This window comes from Chrysochloris asiatica, unplaced genomic scaffold, assembly GCF_000296735.1.
Source record: "Chrysochloris asiatica unplaced genomic scaffold, ChrAsi1.0 scaffold00007, whole genome shotgun sequence".
Lineage (NCBI taxonomy): Eukaryota > Metazoa > Chordata > Mammalia > Afrosoricida > Chrysochloridae > Chrysochloris > Chrysochloris asiatica.
Window position 1 is genome coordinate 8455276 of NW_006408525.1, and position 19207 is coordinate 8474482.

General features: G+C 35.4%; 1 protein-coding gene across 1 annotated transcript in view; it reads right to left on the minus strand.

The window, feature by feature from the left end:
* Positions 1 to 15111: 15111 nt before the first annotated feature.
* MED13 (mediator complex subunit 13) overlaps positions 15112 to 19207 on the minus strand; it is a 118892-nt gene continuing 114796 nt past the window's right edge. The window contains exons 28-30 of the mRNA XM_006832362.1: positions 18436 to 18609; positions 15595 to 15695; positions 15112 to 15306 (exon numbers count right to left, since the gene is read on the minus strand). Of these exons, the coding sequence (XP_006832425.1) occupies positions 15174 to 15306; positions 15595 to 15695; positions 18436 to 18609 (408 nt within the window). The 3' untranslated portion in view covers positions 15112 to 15173. The remainder of the gene's footprint in view (positions 15307 to 15594; positions 15696 to 18435; positions 18610 to 19207) is intronic.

Sequence of the window (19207 nt, forward strand, 5' to 3'; positions counted from 1 at the left end):
GCCGATCTTGTCACTATCAGTTCGATGCTTACTCTACAGTGCCACACGAGGGCTCTCTATACCGAGACATACTAATTTCAGTTTTTTAATGTTAAGCTTTTCCTGCCTCAGAGTCTTCCCACAGGAGCCATTCGGTCTTCTTAGGACATTCTTCTAAGCAGATTGGTTATTCTCAAGTCGGTGTAAATATCACTTCCTTAGAGATGCTTTCCCTCTTCTAGCAGAACTCTTGTTAGTTGCTGTGCAGTCGATTCTAACTCATAGTGACCCCATGTGTGCACAGTAGAATTGCTCCATAGGAATTCTTTCCAGAAGCAGATTACCAGTCCCGCCTTCAAGGTATTTATGGTGGGTTCAAACCGCCTATCTTTCAGCTAGCATTTGAGAATGTAGCCATTTGCATCAGGCAAGGATTCCTCTCAGAACTCTTAAGACCATCTACTAACAGCTTCATTACACCATCCTTTGAAACACACATTTTCTCTTGAAATTTCTGTCTTCCCTGGGTAAACAATATTAAAATAGGAGTTTCAGCCAAGTTACCAGGATAAGAATATGTTAGAAATTGAGGTGTTTAAAACTACCATGCAGGGTTTAGGAAATTAGAGAAGACTAAATTGGGGATTCTTTAAGCTTCTCCTCCACGATAAGGGTATAAAAGTGTTAAGATTTGGATATTGGGAGAGGCTTTCTTTGGCGAGAGCTCTACTGAAAGCTACCTTCCTTCGATAGGATACTTAGTGTTGTTAGGTGATGTTGAGTTAGTTCAGACTCTTGTTCTGCACAACAGAACAAAACACTACCCAGTTCTGTGCCGTACTCACACTTGTTGTGTTTGAGCCCATTGTTGCTGCTACTGTGGCGATCCATCTCATTGGGGGTGTGCCTTCTCTTTCACTGACCCTCCACTTTTCCAAAGATGATGTCCTTCTCCAGGGACAGGTACCCTCCAATAATATGTCCACAGTATGAGAGATGAAGTCTTACCATCCTCCCTTCTAAGGAACATTTGGGCTGTGTTTCTTTCAAAACAGATTTATTTTTTCTTCTGGCAGTCTATAATTTCAACATTATTCTTCACCAACACCATAATTCAAATGCATGGATTCTTCTACAGTCTTCCTTATTTATTATCCAACTTTCACATGCATATGAGGCTATTGAAAAATCAATGGCTTTGGTCTGGCACACCTAAAACTGGTATCTTTGCTCATTGTATATTTTTGCAGATTTGCCCAATTCAATATGTTGTTTGATTTCTTGACTGCTGCTTCTATAACCATTGATTGTGGATCCAAGCAAAATGAAATATTTGACATCTTCAGTATTTTCTGCATTTACCATGTTATTTTTTAGTTCAGTTGTGAGATTTTTCATTTTCTTTTGTTTGAGGTGCAATACATACTGAAGGCTTCTTTGATTTTTTTTTTTTGTTATTTTCTATTTTTAAAAAAATGTTTGCTGTTACTACTGGTTTGAGATGATATCTCAGTGTTGTTTTGATTTGCATCTAATGGCTAACAGGAGTCTTGGCATAATGCTGTGGGTTAATGTGTTGGACTGCAGTTTGAACCACAAGGTAGGTGGTTCAAGCTCACCAGATGCTCCTCTGAAACCCTATACAGGGTCCCTATGGGTTGGAACCAACTCAACAGCACTTAACAACAATGGCTAATGATTGTGAACATTTTCTCATATGTTTGCTGACTGCCTGAATATCTTTCTTGGTGAAGTGTCTGTTTATGTCCTGTGCCCAGTTTTTAAACTAGGTTTTTTTCTTGTAGAGGTGGTGTTGTCTCATATGTTTTGCAAAAAATTTTTTCCCAGTCTGTGTTCTCCCTTTTGACTCTTTTAGCAAAATCTTTTGATGCACAGAAGTTTCTAATTTTTAGGAGGTCCCAGTTATGTATTTTGTCTTCAACTGTTCATGTGTTTTTTTGTAATGTTTGATGGTGTACATATGTCATGCATTAGAGCCCCTAAGTTTGTCCCTATTTTTTCACTGATGATCTTTATAGTTCTAGGTTTTACATGTAGTTCTTTAATTTGTATATGGATTTTTTCATGCCTTTTTAAAAATGACCTTTTGTTTTCTTCATATATGATGTTCTTGATGTCACCTCACTATTATTATTCTGATCTTCAGTCATTAGTGTGTAATGCATCAAATCTGTTCTTGAGATCGTCTCTAAATTCAGGTTGGATATTCTTAAGGTCCTATTTTGGCTCTCATGGATTTAATTTTCTTCAGCTTCACCCTGAACTTACATATGACCAATTGGTGGTCTACTCCACAGTCAACTCTGGCCTTGTTTTGGCTTAATTATGGTGAACGTCTCCATCATGTCTTCCTACAGCAGTAGTCAGTTTGATTCCTGCATATTTCATCTGGCAAGGTCCATATGTATAGTCACAATTTATGTTGTTTAAAAAAGGTACTTGCAATGAATAAGTCATTGTACTTGCAAAATTCTTGCATGTGATCTCCTGCATCATTTCTATCACCAATATTTTTCAACTAAGATCCTTCCTCTTTGTTTCCTACCATCGCATTCCTACCACCAGTTATAATCAATGCATCCTGATTGCATGTTTGATCAATTTCAGAAAGAAGTTGGTAGAATTTTTCAATTTCATCATCATTGGCTTTGGTGTTTGGTGTCAACATTTGAGTAATAGTGGTATTAATTAGTCTTCCCTGTAAGCATATGAATATTATCCTACCACAGACAGCATTGTACTTCTAGATCTTGAAATGTTCTTTTTGACAATGAATGCAATGCCATTCCTCTTCAATTTTTGCTTCTGGCATAGTAAATCATATGATTGTCAGATTCAAAATGGCCAATACTTGTCCATTTCAGCTCACTAATGCCTATTAATCTTTGTGTTCTGTTTAATTTTTGATGACTTTCCATTTTCCTAGATTTATATTTCATACATTTTACATACCAGTTGGTAATGATGTTTCAGCTGTTTCTCCTCATCAACAAATGAAGGTCCTGAAAGCTTTGTGTCACTCATGTCATTAAGGTCAACTCTACTTTGAAGAGGCAGCTCTTCCCTAGTTGTATTTTGAGTACCTTCCAACCTGAGGGGCTCATTTTCCAGCACTATATCAGACTATGTCCTGCTATTATTCATAAGGCTTTCAGTGGTTAATCATTCAGAAGTGGTCTTTCTCTCCTTCTTCCTAGTCTGTCTTAGTCTGGAAGCTCTGCTGAAACCTGTCCCCCATGGGTGACCCTGCTGGTATTTAAAATAGAGGTGGCATAACTTCTAACATCACAGCAACACACAAGCCAACATATCTGTATGACAAACTGACAGTCATAGTAGGATACATGGGATGGTGCTTTTTCTTAACTCTAAGCCCAGTAGGAGGGGTTTCAGATTACTTCAAGAGGGCTTAATATGTGGTCCTTACAATGTGGACAGTAGCCCAAGGGGCACAGTGGATCAAACACTGGAAAGCTAACCAAACCCACCAACTGTTCCATGGGAGAAAAATGAGACTGTTCCCATCAAGATTTAGTCTTTAAAAACCTATGGGGAGGGGGAGCTATAAAGGCACAAAGTGGCTTGCTTACAAGTTTTCAAGAGTATGTTCAGTTTCATTGTGAGGGGAGGAGTGTAGAATCCCCAGTGAATAGTTTTCCTCTTGTCTAGATGGGTCTGGTGAAAGGATTCTTTTGATTCAATAGTAACTGTAAAGGTAGATGTGTAACAAATAAGGGGGAGTAGTTAATATTACATTCCAGGAATAGAGGACCCTAGGACCATCAAGATGGAAGAGCATGAGTGAAGCGTGGAATCCTAATCAGAGGAGCAACGAGAAAAGAGGAGGTGGCAGAAGTGATAGCACGGATAGAGCTGCTGAGGACTCTATACCCATAGAAAGAGAAAGGCTGTGTGCTGGCAGGCAGGAAGCTGGCTTGTAAAATGTGTCCTTTGATTGTTTAAATGAATATATATTTGTGTGTTTTGTGTAGATTAAAAAAAAGAGCGAGAATAGAGGCAAATACTGTTAATCGATGATGCATTGAGGGGATTGTAATCATTGCAATGAAACAAAATACAATTGGCTGAGTGCAAAACCAATATTCTGCCATGTAAACTATCAACTCACAATAAAGTTTTAACAACAACAAAAAAAAAACCCTATGGAACAGTTCTACTCAGAGTTGCTTTGAGTTGGAGTCAACTTGATCACAGTGTTTAATGCGGAGGAGTCTTGGTGACACAGTGGCCAAACCACTCAGATGCTAACCAAAAGGGCAGTGGTCCAAACCCATTAGCTGCTCCACTGGAGAAAGTTTGGTGGATTGCTTCCATAAATCCTAGAAACCATATGAGAGTTATATTCTATCTTGTAGGACCACTATGAGTTGGAATCTACTAGACAGTAGTGGTTTGGGGTTATAGTGTGGAGGAAAGAGTAGATGGGTGCCTGACACCCACCTAGGAAATGCTTAACACTACCAGGGCTCCTTCCTGGGAAACTTAAGAGGGCAAAAACTAGGTTGGCCAGTTATTTTGATGCATTCATCTTAATAAGGGGACTGCGGTAAGGAAGATGAAGCAATCTGTGAAAAATCTATTAAGGTGACCAGAAGAATCTAATTTATATACTTGTCAACAAGCATGAACTAAGATCAGGACTGAGAGAGTCAAATAGAACTTTTGTTTTCCTTTGTTTTGAACATTTTATTGTGAATTGGGTGAAGGTTTACATAGCAGATAATTCATACACATTTTGTTTCGTGTCATTAATTGCAAACCCCCTAATGTAACACCACTAATTCTACTTCTGTTTCCTGATACCGTTCCTGCTTCTTTCCTAACCATTTTCAACTTTATCTTTCGGTAATGCTCCCATTTTGATCTCAAATGGTTATTCCAAGGTGTACGTTATCGCCCTAATGTTATTATTCCCCTTATATTGTTTTCTTGAGGGTGACTAAGGGCCATAGTCTCAGGGGTCCAGTCTTTATCCAGTGTCTGGTTGTTTTAATGGTGATTTTGAGTTTTGTTCCACATTTTTCTCAAATTCTATCCAAGACTTTCTAATGTGATCCCTTTCTTTTATTTATTTATTTAAATAAATGTTTTATTGTGAATTGTGTGATAGTCTCCATGGGAGAACATTAATTTTACATTCATCCTATCATCTTTCATTTCATTGGCATAGTTGCCATCCCATCCATGCATTCTCACCCAACCAAAGGGTGTACCCTGTAAGCCTGCAACCCCCACCACAGTTCTCAGCACCTTTCCATCTCCTGATCCCAAGTCCCCAGCCATACCATCTCTTGACGTCGTCTTCTCTGCCTCCATCTCAGGCCTCACCGCTTCTCTGGGTAGGATCCCACTCTCCGCTTTTCTCCATTGATGGTCCTAGGGTCCTCCGCTCCTAGACTGAAAAGTTAATCACTCCCCTCTTTGCTACAAAATGTCCACCTTTAGATTTCCAACCCTCACAATCAGTCCTGATAACAATTATTCACTATTGCATCACAAGAGACCCATCTGTATTTCGTTTCATCAGCCCTTCCTGGACAGGCTGGATACTATTCACTGGAGACTCTACCTTCCTCCATGCCCTTTGGATCTAATGTGATCCCTTTCTGAGCAGTTGGTTGTGGTAGCTGGCATCATCTAGCTCTCTGGTCTGTGTCCAGATGTTCATGTGGTCCATTAGTCCACTGGACTTATTTCCACTTTTCTTCACTCTTCTTTCCATCACACAGGGAGACCAATAGTTGCACCTTAGATGCTCGCTCATGGGCTTCTAAGATCCTACTTGCTGCTTATCAAAGTGGTTGTACAGCACTGTCTTTGTGGGCTATGCCATGCCAGTTAACTTTGCTGCCTTCTAAGACCTTGGTTCTGAGGCCTCATTCCCTCTCGTTATTTGGTTATGCCTCAGGTTTTCATAACTTTACTCCCGGTATGTTTCACCATATTCATGTATATGTATAAATATCCATATGCAAATATCCTGACAAACATATATATATATATATATAATGTATTCCTCTCATCCTGTGTATCTATGCCTTCATCTGCTCCTAGATCACTTATTGCAGAATTGTTTACCTGTTGCCTTTTAACTTTTGCACTCCTCCCAGTGTCTTTGTCTGTCCTATTTTTTTGGCTGACCTCCCTCTTGTATATTACCTTTCCCTTTACCCATTAACACAACACATCCGACTTCTTGTATTTCATATAGTTGGACTTTTGTGACTTATTCCATTCAGCATGTCCTCTAGGTTTAACCATGCTATAAGGTGTTTCAGATTTGTTCTTAAAACATTGTGTAATATTTCATTGTATCAGTGCACAAGTTTATCTGGTACTCATGAGTATAGATTGTTTCCATCTTTTTGCTATTGGGAATAGTACTGAAATGAACAGTATTGTATAGTTATTCCTGTCATGGCTCTTGTCTAGGTCATATGGTATTTCTATTTGCAAGGTTTTAAAGAAATGCTATACTGCTTTCCAGTGATTGTATCATTTTACAGATCCACCAGAAGTATATGAGGGTTCCAGTCTCTCCACACCCTTGCTAGTTTTAACTTTGCTTTTAAAGTTGGGGTGAAATCTTTTTTGTTTGACTTTTTGTGAATTATGTGGTTTACAGAAATGTGTTCAGTTCATACACATTTCACTGATTTCAATTCCTACAAGGTGGCATCACTTGCCCCACTTCTGTGTGTCCATTCCTCCTCCTTTAATCACGGTTCTCAGCTATGCCCTTGGGTAAAATGCTGGCTTTAAAAAAAAATCCTAAATGGCATATTATTTCAAGGTGTGTGTATCGCCCTGCCCTAATGTTGTTCCCTGTATAAACCTATCTATTGTTTGACTGAAAATTGAGCCATGGGGGTAAGTTCAGTTCTAGATCTGAAAGATGACAGAGGGTTACAGTTTAGGGGGTTCTTAATTGTTTTTATTCTCAATTTTCTAATGGCTAATGCTCTGGTAGTGTAGTGGTTACGAATCGGGCTGCAAACCTTAAGGTCAGCAGTTCCAAACTACCAGCTGCTCTGCGGGAGAAAGATGAGGCTTCCTGCTCCCATAAAGATTTACAGCCTCGGAAACCCTGTACAGGGAGGGTCACTATGGGTCGGAACCGACTCGATGGCACTTAACGATTATGAACATTTATTCACGTATTTGTGGGCTGCATGAATGTCCTTTGTCCATTTTTAAATCAGATTGTCTTTAATATCACATGCAGCAAAATTTTGCTGAAAAAAAAAACAAAACAAAACAGCTGCAATAGTACATTAACAAGAGCTTCCAGAAACTGAACTTGGATTCAGAAGAGGACATGGAACAAGGGATATAATTTCTGACATCAGATGGATTTTGGTAAAAGCAGAGAATACCAGAAAGATTTGCTTGTGTTTTCTTTACTATACAAAGGCATTTGACTATATGGGTCATAACAATTTGGGGTAACATTGAGAAGAATGGGAATTCCAAAACAGGTTGTAGTGCTTATGCAAGAGGTACTCATTCAAATAGAACAAACGGGATACTGTATGGTTTCAAATCAGAAAAGATGTGTGTCAGGGTTGCATCCTTTCATCATACTTATTCAATCTATATGTTATGCAAATAATCTTAGGAGAAGCTGGACTATAAGAAGGTGACATCAGTATTAGAGGAAGGATCATTAATAACTTGTGGTTTACAGACTACACAACCTTGCTTGCAGAAAGCAAAGGACTTGAAGCACTTACTAGTGAAGATCAAGGAATACAGCCTTCAGTGTGGATCACAACTCAAGGTAAAGAAAACAAAAATCATCAAAATTGGACCAATAAATATGATAAACAGAGAAAAGATAAGGTTGACATTGTCAAGGATTTCGTTTTATTTGGATCCAAAATCAACTCTCATGGAAGCAGCAGTCAAGAAATCAAATGACACATTGCATTTGGCAATTACGCTGCAAAATACCTTTCAAATTGTTAAAGAACAAAAACGAAGACTCCTCTTTTAGGGTTAAGGTGAACTTGACCCAAACCAGGGTGTTTTTAAGTCACCTCATATGCTTTTTACAGTGAGTAAAGATCAAAGAATCGATGCATCTGAATTATGGTGTTGCTGAAGAATATGGATTGAAAGTACCACGGATTGCCAGAACAAACAAATCTGCCATGGAAGTACAACCAGAATGCTCCTGAGAACCAAGGACGGTGAGACTTCATTTCACATACTTCTGACATGTTATCAGAGGGACCAATTTCTGGATAAGAACATCATACTTGGTTGTACATAGGACTGCTATCAGTTGGAATCAACTCGATGACACCTATCAATCACAACATACTTTTAGGTTAAAACAGAATAGTTCTTTTGATTAACCTGCTTTGCTTTGATTTACTCTTTTCCATTTTATCTATTTTTCAACCAGACTGGGGGAAGAACAAAGTTTGAGTTAACTTCGGTATTTCCGGTATATTAGGAGCTTCATGTATATTGTTAAGTGCCCCTCAAGTTGGTTCCGATTCACAGTGACAAGGTACAGGGAATGGTGGCTGGTGGATTTGAACTGTGGACCCTGTGGTTAGCAGTCCTATGCTTTATTCTACTGCGCCACACCAGGGTTCCTAATGTGGATTATGACACCAAGTAAATAACCTTTAAGAAATTAGATCTAGATATTTAGAGGAGGGCAAATATTCCTTGGAACTAGAGTAATTCCAAAAATAAAAGGATCTTAATAGACTTCTGTTATCATGCAGTGCTTTTTACCATTATCCTCAATAGTGTTAACTGTATTATCGTGTAAGATTCCTTCCATTGTTTCAGCCTGTCAAGATCTTTTGGTCCTTTAATGCTAGCTATCTGGTTTAGTTTTAACTAAGTAGGTATCTTTCAGTAATAGATCAAATATTGAATTGAATTGGCCTAGCCATGTTCTATCATGTATCATTAGAGACATAGTTCTAGGTTGACAGAACTCCAGTACTCAAACCTCTTTGTATATGATGCTTAAGCAACTAAGGCAAATAAAACGTTAGATGGATCAGGTGGTTTTTTGTTTTTTGTGTTGGTGATAATATTTGCTCAAGGACAAAATGATAATGTCAGAACCAAATGTAAAATTCTGCCTTCAGAATGCAAGTCTGTAAGCTACAATAGGGTTTAACATTCAATAAGGTTTTTTGGTCCACTGTAATTAGATAGTGGCAAAATAAGGAAATTTTAAATCACTAACCCTTTAACAACACAGAAAGTAAAAACTGCCAGTTTCCAAGTAATTGAGGACATTAATAAATTAGCAGAACTTCAGGGAGTTACCCTTCACACATTCTAGAGGAAATAAAAGCCAACTCAAACATCATCAATTTCTATCAAACTAAAAAGAATTACTGGCTAGAGCTATAGAACTCTGAGGAGTGTGGCATCTTGAATTTGTCATCTATGATTGAGAACTCTCCTAGAACATACCCAGGAAGATACTGAGAACTAGGTGGTTTAAGCTCTGTTGAGTCACTTCTGACTCACAGAGAGCCTGTATAGGAAACCTGTTTCCAAGGGCTTCCAAGGAGCAGCTGGTGGATTTGAACCACCAACCTGTAGTTAGCAGTTCAGTGCTGGTTTTAAAGTGCCGTACAATTACTCACAAAATAGATGCTTCTGGAACACATTCCAAACCATTAGATTTATCTTTGACTGTAAGTTAAAAACACAGACTCTCTTCCTTACTCCCTTGGTTTTGATTATGTGGATTTTTTAAATAACCAAGTGCCCTCTGGAGTTGATTCTCAAGCAAAGGTTCTTTGGGGGTGAACAACATTGACTTCTCTGAACTAAGCCAATCAACTAAAAGTCCCTTAATACCTGTTAAACAAAGGCTATACATTTTCACTTAACATGCTTAAAAGATAATGGTTCTTACCTAACATCCATATTTCCCAAGAAAATACATTTGTTCCAAATGGTTTGAATATGGTTCAAGCTGCACTTCTAATTTTATCCTAAAGTAGATTTGCCTTTAGATTTTTAAAATACCTATAATGACCACGTTTCCCAAATATTCTGTAACAATTCTATTTCAGACACATTTAAATAATAAAATCACTAAGCAGAAAAAGACAAAAACTGCCAGTAAATGTTGCAATTTCTATCTAGAATAGTAAGCTGACGTTATTTCAGGCTACCTCACCAATTTAATTAACACATACACTTATATTCATAAATAATATGTTAGTAATACCAAGAGGTCAAAATAATGTCCATCTTCAATTTATTAATTCCTTCTAGAACATATCAAAATGTTCATCATGTTTCACATGCTTTTACTTCTTATAGTTTAGTTCTTTAAAGGAATTCACAAGTACAACACTGGCAGAAAATTTTGCAAGAAAAGATTATCAGGGAAGGGACTCACTAGTACTTTAGGCTTTCAAGGCTTGGATTTCACCAAACTGGATTACACCAGGCCAAATGTAAAAACTATCTGCTGATGGTAGCAAACGTGTCTATCTCTAATAAAGTGGCTTGAATTCTCTACCAATACCTTATGCATAGTACAAACAAGCATTTGATACTTAAAAAAAAAATTCATTTTCTTTAGTAAAGCACTCAGGAGGATTATTCAGACCCAGGTTTTCAATACTGAAAACTACAAATATAAAAAGTTTGTGTGCAGTCATGCAAGAGGTGAATACCAAAAAAGGTTTGATTTGCATAGTTTTAGTTATACATAAAACTACATAGTAAAAACAGTAAAAACAAATCAGAGATAATATAAGCTGTAATACAGAAAATAATTTATGATATAGGCTGTTTTAACAATATACACCTCCTTCTAAAGAACCATAAAAAATTTGCTGGCAGCAACTATTTTAAAAAGACCACAGCATTTTGGGCTATCTCCCTACTCTGTTTAAATCTGGGCAATTTTTTAAAATGGTTGCTTCCAGAAATGAGTAGAGCTATTTATAGTAAGTTGCTCACATCAGAATATTTCTTTATATGCTTCAAACTCCATGCAACCAAGTAAAAATAGGACAGAGCTAAGCTCTAAATATTTGAAGGTAGCTTTAGGAACTTGGATTGTCACATTCATCAGTTCAAAAGAGACTGGTATATATGTACATATACATATACGATTGCCCTACATAATAATATTACGATTGAAATGGTTTTTTTCAATTACTTCAGGTAGACAAGTTAAAAGCTCACTTATCAATTCCTATATTGCCCCTTCCAATTTATAAATAAGACAAAAATCATAAGGCTACTAATTTTGCAATATTTACCAAGAAAACAGTTTCAACAGAATAAGACACCACAATGAAGGCTTCATGAATAATTTATTCCATTTGAAGTTTTGCTTTTTGTTTTCTTTTTTTCTTTTTTTTTCCTTTTTTTTAAAAAGTATAAACCTTTTCATTTCCTCAATCACAATTTGTACAACTCAGTGTTATGGCATTCGGCAGCAATAGTGTTTGTTCCTTTTTCTTTTTGTCACGTTAAAAAAAAAAAAAAAAAAGCAATTGGACCATATTAAATGTCACCGCTAAACAACAACTTTAAAACGCCCCTTTGTAAAGTGACCAAGCTATTTTGAGAGGGTTGATGCTGACATGTCCAGTAATGACGTTACAATTTGTAGTTTTAACTCAGTAACTTTTTAGGTCCACAAATCCAGTTTATTTTGAAAACTAAAGCTATTTTAAAATTTCATGACTATATCAACCTGAGGAGTATTTTAGGTCCCAAATCCAGTTTTTTAATTAATACTCCACAAAAAAGAAAATACATATACAAAAATTTAAACTACAGTTCTGGGCCCATTAAAACACCAAGCAAAACCAGAAGGTTAAGATTTCCAGCTGATTGTTTTAGGATGGGGAGCAAAATTAAAATGTGTGGCAAAAGTATTTTCTTTAATTTAGACAAACTGAACTCTTAAGAGGAAACCCAGACCAAAATATCACTCATGCAACATTAAATGTATTAATAGACTACTAATATGCGATGCCATAGTGGATGAGTAGCAAATTATATGATGCAACAGCATTTAAAAACTTCCTTTTAATCTATTCAATTTGAACATTTTAAATAATGCGACATAGTATTTTGATATTACAGTATTAACATAGTGCTTGATTAAAGATCTGCAAATCTTTGTAGTAACACATTAAGTTAAAAAATTACCTCCGAAGGTAAATATGAAGACGAAAGGAGAGTATTTTAATACAGTAATCTGTGCCATACTGACAACTGAGTACGAATACAGCTGAGGATAGTTGACTAAGTAGTAAGAGCTTAATTTTAGTGGTTTAAGAAAAAGTTTAGAAAGATTTAAAAATTACAGCTACTTTAAAATTTAAGGATTACATATAAGTACACTTGGTGGCCTTATGGCCAAACAATAGGGTGTACAGAAAATTTTTTCATACAGTGTTAATTCACAGTCCTGATAACTGAATGGCTTGCATAAGAAAGGTATGGCTAGATGTTTCTCACTGGCTGGAAGCAGACATTATATAACTAATCTTTCCAAATGCCAAAATACTGAACTTCCACCCTGCTTCATAATGGATAACTACACAGAAAACAGACGTTAGTACTGTAACAAAGAAGTCAAGGATTGGTGATCCACTGGTAAAAACTGTATTTTGAAGCCTATTTAAATACAACAAAACTCTTGTCTGTGACAGTACATCAGTAAATCAGATCCATCATCCGGTATAAAAGACTTAATTTGTTTTTTTCTGAAATAAAGTTCCCTCACATTTTCTAATGGCTGCTTAATAATTTTGAATTTCTGTGTGAACTGCCATATGAAGGGAAGAAAAAATTTTTTAAACCAGTTAATCCTGTAAATTTGGTTAGTACTCCCTGATTCCCAGATAGGAAGGAATTGTATACTGGGTACTCCTCTTATGGCTCTATAGAAAATACACTGTCAGGGAATACTTTTTATAGGCTAGTGATTTTAAATAACTGAGAATACAGCTTTTATTTAAAGTCACCATTGAACTAAGTTTATAAAAATGGATACTCATTTTAGAAATTTGAAATAAGCACAGTTTCCCTCAAATCTCAGACAAGTTTTTTAAAAAAAATGAAAGAACTATGCCAACATAATCTGTGGTTTGTTAGCATAATTTAAAAACAAATGTAGAGATGTGACATTAATTTTAATATCAAAATATGCTGATAATTGGAATTGCATTATTTTGAATAATTGAAAAACTTTGTCATCAATTGATTTTTAATAGAAAAAAGAAGACTTGCTAATGTTTTCATATATACAATTTGAAGTTATATTGTTCATAAGAAAGTGATATTTAAGCTAAGCATATAGAGTATTCACAAAACAAGTTTCAGTTAAAAAAAAATAAAATAAGAGTTTTGCAAATACAATTGATTTTGTCCTTTTAGAGAATTAGTGAATATACAAATAGGAATTTTACTAGACTGCTTCCAAGAAAGATAGGTAGACTTGGTGACTGTGAATTCAAGTCAGCGACACAGTTAAGAGGCTGACTTGGGCTCTCTTGTGAGCAGCACTGTAGGAAGGATTTTTCAAGGGGGTAAAGTCTGCATAAAAGCAGTTATCTTGGCATGTGCAAACAAGAGGGGGAAATTGTATTGAAGGAAGGGGTGAGTTAAAGTCCCTAAAATTCAAGTCCCTTCTTTAGGGAGGTGAGAACCTCCTTGGCATATGCCTACCTTATTATGAGCTGTGTGATAGAAAAGTACAGACTCTGGTGTTTGGGACTACCATCTCCAAACCAAGAAAATTAAATAAATAAAAAAGACAAAGGGATACAGCTTAAGTTTAGAAAATGGTTCTTTCACTAGTGGAATAGAGTTTGAATACCAGAATTCACTGAGAATCTATTTACACCACAGTTTGATTGCACGCACACACACACACACACACACCCATACATATGCACATACTCTCACACACATTCCCAATCTTTAATTTAAAACAAAACAAAACGAAAACAAAAGTCAATCAATCAAGAGTGACTTCTCTTAAAATAATTTGTAAAATGCCTAGAGCTGGGCTAAATTTCAACCTTATAGTAGATCCTTAAGATAAATTTCTTAATAACTCCCATGCCTAGATGTGCCACTGTTGAAAATGAAAAACATTTAAGCATGTAACATTAAACACCAAAATTAGTTTAAGCATTCAGTAGCAAATGGTTTTCTTGTAAAACTAAGTTTCTTTCACTGGAAATGGCCTGAAATATTAGTCATAGCCCTAAATCATAGTACAAAATATAACTGATGAATTTTCATTTTATTCTAAGTTAAACCACCTAACAATATCACTTGTATATTGCCATCATGTTATTCTGTAAAGGTGTGATATATAAAATGCTGTAAGACCTGGTACCTTTTCAATTTATAAACACAGTGAACTTCATTACTGTACATGTACTCTGCAACTACAGCTTAGCTGTAAATTCTCCACACACAATAATGTATGGACATTATTCCCTCTCTAGCCCCATTAAACTGTACATTGAGACAATACAAATTTACTGTCCCACCCACCCCCTTACAAAAAAATAATACTCTAAAAGCAACCCTACTGCAACTTTTTAATTAAGACGATTACATATATTTTAGACCAATTGCTTTAAAGCAAGAAGGCAGTATAAACCTTCTAGGAAAATTTTTATAAAAGAGGTTAAGAAATATAAGACAATTTTACATTTAAAAACTTACAATAAATAAGAGATGCAGGCATTTTTGAATACTAGGTACTATAATCCAATACAAGAACATCTTGATGTTCTGAAGCCATAAGTTGAAATTCATTGTTCCTCATGTTTCCTTTCCATGCTTTTTAATATTCTTTTAACATGACTGGGTACTATGGCTCATTACTTTTCACAAATACTGTGACTGGAAAAAAAAAAGGTTAATTTTTGCTACGAAAATGTTATAATACGTTTTGTATAATCAGTCATCATCCTAAAGTGTTCAGTATAATTAATGAAAAATAGCAGGGCTATAGCCCCTCCCCCAAAGTCAAAACAATATTTGTTGAAGTAATAAGAATTAGCCCCCATCACAAATGACTTTCACTGAGAAGATAATTGCAACTTAATCCTGCAGTGAAATAGCCTTTTATCCTTGTTCTTTTCTTGCACAGTTCCATCAAATGAAGGTCACAGCATATTCATGATAAAGTTATATAACTGATTCAGCACCACAAAATGAATTGGGAGACATGAGCGTCTGTCCTGGATTGCAGGGTCACAGGTTAGCCAGGAGAGTGCATTGTACTGTTCCAAAACAAACCTAAAATGCAAATAAGCTATGTAAGTCAGCGTTATCTAAATGTACATTCTAGAAACAGTTTCTAATTATGGCACCAAATATTCAAAGTCACTTTAAAAAAGGGTGGGAGGTGTGCAGTAGAGAGTTTTGGGGGGATAAAGGTAATTCATTATGAATGATACAACTTATCTAGAGGTCCAAGATACACAATTATAAACACTTGCCAAAAAAAAAAAAAAAAGCAGAAGGGCCAACATTACATCCCTTTACAGTTGCAATGGAAACCCTTAATGATACACAGAGCAGTACCTGAGGACATCTGAAGTCTGATTTGAGTCAAGTGGATGGGAGTGTTTACTGTGAAGCAGCTCGTCAGATTGCACTGAAGGCACGTGGAGGTGCAAAGAGGCCTAAAAATGAACAGAAAACCAGTCATCCAAGTGGAAAAAAACACCTGTTTTTTGGTCTTACCTTATTCTCCTAACAAATGTTCTTTAATGATACATATTTTATTCCTATGTAATGAATGAGAGCCCCTATAAAGATGCTTCTTCTTACTTAACTATTTTTTCTTTTTAGGTGGTTAACTTATAATGAATCTTACCTCGTTTTTCTTTAGCTTTTAAGACTACTTAATAACAATCTTTAGAAAAGATTTCCTATTATTTTTTATGGCTGTAAATGTTTAAGGAAGCACTAAACTGATAGATCTGAGTACAGTTTGTTCCTAAGTCACAAAGAATTTAGACTATGCAGAAGACATACCTAGGTTTAGCATGGAAAAAGTTATGGGAGTAAGCAAGTATAAATATTTTACTTATAAAACTATAAACCTTAAATAAAGCTATATTTATAGTTGAACTCTTTAAGAAATGCAGTGTGCAGCTAGCTGTCTTTTTCATATTGGAAGTTCAGTAACAGTTGCCACACATATTTAGGTATGACACTGAAGAGCTGAAGAAAGGAATGTGTTACCATTCTTTACATTTCAATTTAACAAAGCAAATTATTTTGTTTATAATTTAATCTATGTTATGTTCTATCGAGTCAGTTTCAACTCAGAGCAACCCTGTAAAGGGTTTCTGAGGCTTTAAATATTCACAGAAGCAGAAAGCTTCAACCGTAAAATAGTGTTAAAAAGCTTTGACTAGATAGTGGTAGTGTTCACTGCAGAAAAGATATTCTATATACTGTATAAAAGGTTCTACTGTATAAAAAGTGCTTTGTCTGCTACAATTATTATATATGAATCCTTATGTCATAATTCTAAAATATAACCAAATCAAATCTGAACTGTCTATAAATAATAGCACTCATTTATAGACTGGTGCCTTAATCCTTAAGATAAAAATTTTTTTAATCAGTTAGGCAAGACACAAATATTTTTATAATTTAGGCAATGACCCACTATTTTTCCAACAAAGAGAAACATACTAGGTGGTTTTATTGCCTATGGTATAAAAGCAAGATGGAATGTATGAAAAAAAGGTGAACAAAGTTATGGTAAGTTATGCCTTACCTGGTAATTCAGAACCAGAAGTCCTAATCTTGTTACACTGTATCTGAGGGTGAATGCCCACTTTACACTATCCTCTCTGCAAATAAATATTGAGTAGAAAAGAATCTGGATAGTTCTTTAGACTTTTTGTAGTGTTTCCTAAAAAAAATGTTCCCTGAAACACTGATGTCATGAACTAATAGGTGTTACAAAATCCTTTTTTTGTGTATTAAAGTAAATTTGGGAAATGCTATGTAAATTTGTTGTTTACTGCTGCTTTTCAGAGTCTTTAGCTACAACAGAGTGCAAATAGTGCTTCCCAAAGGAACAAAGAACTCTTTGTTTTGTCGAGACTCTAAGGACTAATATTTCAGAGAAATCCTTTGAGAGTATGTTCTTGTAATAAGATCTGTTTAGAACACTGCACAGCTATTAAAAGGGGAAGAACAATCATATGATAAAACTGACTGACACTCTCTAAATATATTATTTCATTAATAGGTAATTCAGATTGACATTTGTAAGTATTCTGTTTAATCTCAAATATCAATGATTCAATGGGATGTGGCCGAGGGTTCCCAAGATTTTAGAGGAACAAAAGCTACTAAAAAATAGCAATGAGCTTATTAGGTATAAGTATTCACCAAAAATTATAAACCCAAGAAACGAAATTATACTACCCAACTTTTACCCTTTAAGTAAAAATCAGTTAACAAGTACTTAGATTTGCATGACTTATGGAACAAAACGTTAACCTCTGGTGGGTTTATATAAGTGATTCAGACAGGAATTTATTATTTTGTAGTAGAAGTAATAACAGCACAGATAAACTCTGGAAAGGGCATTAGATTATTATTTCAAAATTTCTGATTTATCTCAAAAACCTCAGTGATGTCACATACTCATGCATTTGTTTTAATAAAATTAAGCACTATGGACCTGAGAATATCGTTATTTGAACACTACTCAATAGCTGTAATACAACAATTTACACAAACCTAAAAAGTTTGTTTTTGTTTAAATAAAAGCAAAGATATATATTTATGAAGGGTTTCAAACAGTTTGAACTGGGGACACATTTGATCTCACAAAGTGAAATCAAATGTTCCCCCAACAAAACTGAAAAGTTTTACTGTTTATAAGGTAATAGTAAGTGAAACGAAAAAAATCAAGTACCATCACAATGAATTATGAATTCCTTAATCCCCCAAAATGTTGAAGCATAATAGGAGTGCAGTGTGATGTAATTCAAATATTAATATAATTCTTGAAAGATGCAGAGTTTAGTCTTGACACTTAATTCTGAAAGATTGAGTGTTTCTGACCTTTAAGGCTCATCTACAAAACGAAGTTTAGACTAGAGATAAATACAAGGTTTTTCCAGCTCTAAAATTTTGTGTATGCTGCTGAAAATACCAAGAGTAAGTGTCCCAAGAGTTTTCTTAAGAATAATTAACTAAAGTTCAAACATATGAATTTAAATATTCTTTCCAAATTACATAATACTCTATCATCTACTACAGAGTCTTAAGAGCCAATACATACTAGAACTTAAATAAAAACTATCTTTGACCAAAAAACTATTTCTACATTTTTTATAACTTCAAGCTATCAATTAGCATTATTTAAGAACTGGCACAAAATATCAATACCTTAAGAAAAAGGGGACACTGATATTGTGCTTGAGGACATGCTGACCAGAACCAGTCAGGTAATGGACCTGCTTTGGCAGTTGATACAAAGTAACCAAGGGCCAATGGTTGCTGAAGAATATTAGTTACTTCATCATGAGATTCTGTTGAAAGTAGCCGATCAGTACCTTGACCCTAAAAAAGACAAATTTGTTATTTAGTTCATCTTATACACCTACTTCACACACATAGGCACCACTTATTAATGGAGTCCTGGTGTGGCGCTGTGGGAACGCAATGGACTGCAAGGTTGGTTTGAACCACAAGGTCATCAATTCAAGTTCACCAGTTCCTCCTTGGAAACTCTATAGTGTCGCTATGAGTCAGAAGCAACTCAACGGCACTGAACAATAACAATGGCAACCAGTCTTTCAATTTAAAAAAATACTATAGAATACTGAAAAAAAAAAACTCAATTGTTATTGAGAATATCATAATTAGTAATAGCATTAAAAGAATGAGTTTCATGGAGAAATAAACAAGGCAACTGTATAACAAGTTTGTATTATTTAGCCATGTTCAAAATGTGTGTATGTAAATCTTCAAAGCTAAGAAATACAAAAAGCTCAATGTAATTTCTAATATTTCCTACTATTAGTTTCTCATAATCCCTGACCCCTTCCCCTCCCCATCCCAATCTAAAATGTAGACTTTGATTTAGCAATGTTCAACTGGCACACTCTATAAAATGCAGTTAATGGTGTTTTAGAAAGCATTATGGCAATATGTATGG